This window comes from Meleagris gallopavo, chromosome 2 (genome assembly GCF_000146605.3).
Source record: "Meleagris gallopavo isolate NT-WF06-2002-E0010 breed Aviagen turkey brand Nicholas breeding stock chromosome 2, Turkey_5.1, whole genome shotgun sequence".
NCBI lineage: Eukaryota > Metazoa > Chordata > Aves > Galliformes > Phasianidae > Meleagris > Meleagris gallopavo.
In genome coordinates this window covers 52,824,479-52,831,412 of record NC_015012.2, presented here as the reverse complement: position 1 = coordinate 52,831,412, position 6,934 = coordinate 52,824,479, and the positions used below count along the sequence as shown (strand labels likewise).

The 6,934-nt window shown below is 34.8% G+C and overlaps 1 protein-coding gene across 1 annotated transcript; it reads right to left on the bottom strand.

Annotated features, from left to right (window-relative positions):
* Positions 1 to 578: 578 nt before the first annotated feature.
* Positions 579 to 5,707, bottom strand: LOC100546639 (transmembrane protein 181). The gene is made up of 7 exons (XM_019612951.2): positions 5,560 to 5,707; positions 4,510 to 4,609; positions 3,682 to 3,812; positions 2,981 to 3,072; positions 1,488 to 1,545; positions 784 to 886; positions 579 to 689 (listed from the first exon to the last, which is right to left on the bottom strand). The coding sequence occupies exons 1-7, from the start codon at positions 5,566 to 5,568 to the stop codon at positions 634 to 636; spliced, it is 549 nt and encodes a 182-aa protein (XP_019468496.1). The 5' UTR covers positions 5,569 to 5,707; the 3' UTR covers positions 579 to 633.
* Positions 5,708 to 6,934: the final 1,227 nt, after the last annotated feature.

Sequence of the window (6,934 nt, the reverse complement as noted above, 5' to 3'; positions counted from 1 at the left end):
AAAAGGAATGGCATATAGGCATAGTGAGCCTCTAAAATGCAAAATTTAAGTGCAAGCTTGATAGAGGAGTATATTAAAAAGTAATTATGTTAAAATGCTGTTTATTTGAAGACACATTTTGTTTTCCTATTTCTAAATTATGAATGATTATTTTGTCATTTAAATTCAGCAGTCAATTTAATAAAGAAAAAAAACCAACGCTCTACTTTTGTCATATTTTACCCACTAAGGACAATCCAAAAGCCAGCAGCAATTTGAAACAACTGCTTGGGGTCAGGGACAGATATAAACAATAATGTAAAAGTAATTCTAAACTTCTGCTTTACAGAACACAGCTTACAAAACTCCAGAAGAGATCAACAGTGCAATGCAAACTACTCAGCAATACAAAATATATCTCCTGCTAAGTCTTCCAGTGTATTGTGGCAGTAATGGAAATACAGAACTGTCTATAAAAACCTTAAGAAAGGGCTCCAAAAATTATGAATTGATTACCAAAGTGACCATATTAAAAAAAAAAAACAAGCTCTCAGTTTCACTGAGTATATTATTAAAAAAACAAAACAAAACCTTTTCTTTCAAGACTTTAAATACATAAAAGTTTGAATACTGAGAAATGTTCTCTGAAAAGCCTTACCTAATGACGAGCACTACGAAGGTTAATGCAGTCAAGAATTTTAACCTGAGATCTGATAAAGATTGAGAAAAATTATTATTAGAGAATTTACACCTGTATCTAGGAGAAGACAGCCTGCTTAGAGAAGAACCAAAAGAAATACTTACCAACATAAGGCATGTTACGGAGTTCTGAACATGCTCTCACTATCAGGAACAGAAGGTAGAGAATATATGTGGTTGCCACCACAAGGAAGAAGATTTTCATTCCCTATAGAAAGAATATTATTTAAGAAAGTTTGGTCTATTCCTGCTTTCTTCAGTTGTACCCTACAACAGAAATTGTTAATTTCCAAAGCACAGTACAGAATGGTGCATTTATTCGGGGAAAAGATGCTCATGAATGGAAGTACAAAAAGAGGATGGCATATCTCAAGGTTAAACTTTTTTTTTTTTTAAACAAATAGATTTCCTGAGAATTATACAGGAAACCATATAAAGTATATCTTCCTCTTCAATAAGGAAGTTTTACATTTTCTAGTACAGAGGACCTTGGGAAGAGTCAAGATACACAAAAATGACTTAAGAAGCTTAAAAAAAAAAAAAAATCATCATCTTTTGGTTCCCACAGTCATGAGTCCCTGATACAACATGTAGTGTGGAGTCTCCAGATAGCCAAGATTATCGCAAGACAATTGGGTTGGAGTTCAATATAGCCTACATGTGATCCGAAGCAAAATGAAAAGTACCCTAGTAGTCCAAGTAAGATCACCAGGCCAGCAATTTTCTAAACTGTTAGATTTCAATGGAAATCTGAGAGCAAATGCTTAACTACATTCGAACAATTAATCAAAGAAGTATTTCTGACTTACCTGGAAATTACCTGTGTCAACTCTGTATTGATACGTAGGATCATGTACTTCATTAACACTAGAAAAAATTCAAAATGAAAAATTGGTACATATAACACTACAAAATACAAGGTCAAAAACAATACACAGACACAGACCACTAACAAAGAAAGTGTTTAAAGTTACTACACGAAGATTAGAACTAAAGATCTTGGCTGTAGAAATCGGTGCAATGCCAGTGATTTCAATGACAATTTACATGACATCTTTTTCCTTTCTAAATCCCATTTTTCAAGGAATATGGATGATTTTGGTAGCCAGCATCCAGACTCCCTACATGTGCGCAGAGAACTACTGAGCAGGTGAAGGAACTAGGAAACAAACCTATGAGGAGTAGCTGAGAGAATTTGGATTGTTTAAATCTGCGGAAGGCTGAAGGTGACCTCATTGCTCTCTACAACAGCCTGAAAGGAGGTTGCAGCAAGGAGGGTGCTGGGATCTTTTCTCAGGTAACAAATGATAGGAGGTGAGGCAACGGTTTCAAGATGCACCAGTAGAGGTTTAATCAGACATCAGGAAGAATTTATTCAAGGAAAAGGTGGTAAAACACTACAATTGGCTGCTAGGGAAAGGTGGAGTCCCCATTTCCAGACGTAATGAGATATGTAGATGTAGCATGTAGGGTTTGGTAGTGGGACAGTGTAGTTCTTGTTGACAGGGGGACTTCATGATCTTATGAGTCTTTTCCAACCTGGATGATTCTTTTATTCTGTTTTTATCTTTTTAGAAAATGTGTAATTTTGTAAATTCCTACAGGCCTTCAGGATTTACTGTTTCAATCTTATCTTTGGTGATAAGAACGGTACTCAAGAAATAACAGCTGTTTAAACCTTTACTTCATACAAATTCTGCTGATAAAACATTAAAACCAACATTCCCTGCAATTGCATCACTTTCAAAAATGCGCAATGGCAAGAAATGCATACTGAGAAATATAGTGATAGACAACCAATTGAGAGTAAAATGCTCAAGAGATTTAAAAACGTGTCAAAACTGACAAAGTTTTCTGCGTGGAATATACTGACACCTTTATGTAAGTGACTGAAACAGTGAGAAAGAGGAAAAACACTGAACTCATCAACTCAGTTTTGAGAAGCATAGCTTGGCTTAGATCTGTTAATACTAACTGGGCAGGTTGAACAGTTTTGTTAAACTGTGGTAACAGGGCAACTGATGCTTCAAATACTGAAAAAGCTAATAGGAAGAGCGTGTTGGAGGGAGCCCTAACACACTGACATATTGTCTTCTAGTTCTTACTCTGATTTATAAAATTATGTACTAGTAAATTGTCCATGAAGAATTCTGTTTTCAAATCAGTCACATTTTGCAGAACAAAATATAATTTCAACTCCATTTCTATGGCACAAAGAGGAAGAAGATAGAATTATAAACAATCTTCACACTCCAGAGCAATTTCAGTTCATAACTTTTGCATTACATTTTAAGTTACTTACGTTTGCCATACTCCTAATGTAACAGAGGCGAGCCACAATAGTCCAACAATAAGGAATTTGGGCAGATAGAAGGTTAAGCACTTTCTTTCTCCCTGTTGATAAAACAATAGCATAGTCAAGGAGAGAACCCACATTTGAGATTTGAATCCATCCTGGCAGAATAAAATAATCTTTCCTCTGTTTCATTTGATGAATTAAATTAAGAAAAATCACCTTCAATATTTTTAACTTGTACAGCTGATTGCAGAATACAAAAAAAAGATACAAAATTGTATCATTTGCATTAAAGTTAAGATACAGAAGAGACTTGGGGCATCCTGCTTTTCAGGTTCCACATATTTCACTGATACTGAAATGATAGGAATCTGCCCTACAATTCACAATTCCTTTATGCAATATTATAAAGTGATTTTAAAAATGAACCACCATCACAAACAACAACAAAACCCTTCAAGCAAGAACAACAGTACCATCATTCCAAAGCTTTGAGCAGACTGCCTCCATTTATCTCATTTAGGTGTGGCAATCTCAATGCATTCTACTTCACCACAAAACATTTCAATTCTGTTTCTTACATTGTACTTTAAGATTAAAATGTCACTTATTTTTTAATTAAGTTTTTAATTTGTCACCTTTTGAGATAACTGAATAAACAAGTACTGTCTTCTCAGTAAGCATGCTAGATATGGTTGCACCCCTACCTGTACTCTTATACCATGGTAGACACAAAGCCAGAACAATAACAGTGCACACAGAAACAGTGATTGGAATAGGTCATCCAGCATTCCAGGAAACCAACTGTTCACCAGAAAAGAAAGGGGGAAAAATGGGTCTGTAACAAAAGAAAAGAAGTTAAGCAGGGGGGGAGAAAGAACAGTCTTTTAGTAGAAATAAGTTGAATTCATCTTGAGAAGAAAAAGATTTTTTAAAATTACATCAGTAAATGAAATTGGAGTTTGTTCTATCTTACAATAATTTGCAAAGAAAATGGTGCCTTCAGCTGCAATTGACTGTAAAACTACACAAATATGTAGTTGCTAACATTTCTGAAAGACTTTGTGTTTTAACAGACCTTCTGCTAACCCACTTTTCTAGGTGATGAACCACAGAATACCTGAAAGACAAACATTCTTTCAGTACTGCTAGAAAGTGTTAGAAATTGATGTCGTTTACAAGACTAAACACAGCTTCTGTTTTTAAATATAGCATGAGCATAAGAAAAATACAGAAGTAAGGCTTATCAGGCAAATACAGAAACTACATTTATATGTGAAAGGGTCAGCATGGTTGCAGCTTCCTACTGCAGTCAATTTTAAATGGAGTTGAGGGAAAAGAACAAAGCCTACCTATTGATTATAATCTTACATTTGATATGTTTTGGAAGTGTTGTTTTTTTTTTATAAATTAGTTTTCTGAAGTCTTATAGACAGCTACCTGTAAGTTCAAGGCCAAACTTGAACATTCTCTCTCTTTTTGTTTCTTTTCTGCTTTTTTTTTTTTTTAAAAGATCGTTTATTAAAACCCAGTACCGTTGTAAAGCAGGAGGAGAGGAAGGAGGATAGACATCCATTTCTGTTCAATACCCCAGTCTCTCATGGAGAATTTTCGTAGAGAATGTGCAAACAGACACTAGAAACATACAGAAAAAATTAGAAGGAAAAAATAGTCTACATAGCAATGTACAGCACATTGCAAACACTACTTTGAAAGGTCTTTGACACTGATAACACAGTGAAACAGGAGTCACATCTTGTTCCTCCTTTAGCAATAACTTCGCTGGCTTACCTCAATGCAAATTACTCTCAAACTGAAAAGGAAGCCAGCTAGTATTGCACTAACAAATGTGTGAAGAAAAAAAAACGCTGCCTAGTTACTGGTCACACACTACAAACAACTTCCACTTAAAGTCACTTATTAAAAAAAATACATATCCAGATCCTATACAACATTCACAGTTCACCGGTGAGTGACATCACATATGGGAAAGAAATGCTATGAAAGTAGCTAAGTATTTTTAAATCTTACTTTGAGAATTTTGCTTTTTTATTGTTCTACTGTTTTACTTTTCCCCCCAGACATTTCTGTTCCAGGGGCACAACTGTGAAGTGACAGATAATCTAAATCACAGAGTAATTTACGTTGTCAGGGACACACGCAAGTCATCCGGTCCACCTTCCCACTCAAGACAGCGATGACTCTAAAGTTAGATCAAGGGTATATTCAATTGATTTTTACTCGTTTTCAAAGACAGAGAACAAAGACTGTCTGGGCATCCTATTCTAATGTCTGAGCCCACTGAAAAAGCCATCTTATTTTTCTATGATCTAATCAGAATTTTTTGTTTGAAGAAAACATCTCTCCCAGATTCAAAAGTCAGTGTAAAAAAAGATAAGCTTCTCCCATTTATTCTTAATGTTCCACAACGCCACTTGTAACTACATAGAAGCAAGTTTAAATGAGTATTTTAGAAACTTTACTAACACCCATTCAGTAATTTCTCAACTCTACAGCCTGGGGCTAAGTTATTAAATAACACTACTATGCAGCATTACCCAAAAAAATTGAAGCAAAAATCTTACCGTGACCATAAAGGTGAGAACTACAAAGACAAATCGGAACCAGATTTCCACTTGTGAAAATGTTGGATTGTATGTCTTCCACTACAAGAAAACAAAAGAGAAATAGCTCAATGTTTTATTTTAATTAATTAACATCTTTTGCAGATACTCAAAAGTTTTCCGGCTTTTCAAAATTTGAAGGTATAACCAAATTCCCCCATGTCACTACGGAAATACAAAGATACATTTTCTCTCAAATCAAAGCTTGCTTTAGGAGAAGGAAAAAAACAACAAGTATGCAATGAAAGGATAACCAAAGCAGACTAATCTCTTTGCTTCTCCTCTACCCTGCCACTCATTGTAACACACTCATTGAGCTATCACACATCAAAGTATTTCTTAGAAATCAACAAGGAGCATCCTTTTTGATCTCTCTCATGTTCAAAATTTGAACTTCAGTAATTGACTAAGTTCTATGTTCTTCTTTATTACCAAGGTCAAATACATAAACTGATTATGAAAATGTTGATAAGGTACAGTTGTGCTTTCTGTAACAAGTTTGTTTTCTTAAAGCTTGTTTTTCTTTCAGAAGTGAGACTCAAGAGAAGAATAAATGAGATAACTAGACACGAAGTTTCTTGAAGGTTAAGAACAAAAGCTGCCTTAGTCCTCTAACTATTAGATGGGCAGAAATACTCACTATAACATGTCATTTTGTATGACTCTGTTGAGAAATTATCTCACATCTGGTCTGCTTCTCTTCAGAAACTACTTCTGAAATGCATGTACTGCATATGCTCTGCTCGTCCGACAAGCTTTACCTTTCAGTGGATTTAACCTACCCGTAAACCTCTATCTTGTCTTTAAATGCACATGTAGAATGAAAAGTTTATGTGAAGAATCCTCATCTACAAAAGAATCTGTTATTTCAACTGAAAGCACCACAAGCCACTGTAAATACATTGGTATGTTCACTTGCTATGGGAAAGCAGAATCTCTGGATTGGGTTTTTGGTTGTTTGCATGAAAGAAAGGCTGCAAAGCAAGATGATAAACTGTAGAAGTATAAATGCCCCAATACCTCAACCTGCTTGAAATCCACAACTAAGCAAACACATTGTTTTTTTCTTTTTCTTCCCCAACAACTTATTTTTAATAATGCACTTTATAAATTAGAATACATCAAATATGAAGATTCAGGAAGCTTAGTTAGTATATATAAACCATTTCTGCTTTACAGTAAACTTTCTTTTTCTGCCTGCTCTGACACACATAATGTTATATACAAGCAGAATACAACATAGTTACTAGTGTTATAAGTTCAGTTTAGTTCCATCTTCTCCCAGTGCAAATGTTTCTAAACCTCTTTTGGGAGTGATTCAACACTTTTTTTTTTT

Bases quoted from the DNA above. Each gene is read 5' to 3' on its own strand.
- LOC100546639 (XM_019612951.2), bottom strand. The intron at 3,813-4,509 runs GTACTGGGTTTT...CTTTTGTTACAG, and splicing joins TCTCCTCCTGCTTTACAACG to ACCCATTTTTCCCCCTTTCT. The intron at 690-783 runs GTAAGTATTTCT...AATCTTTATCAG, and splicing joins CCGTAACATGCCTTATGTTG to ATCTCAGGTTAAAATTCTTG.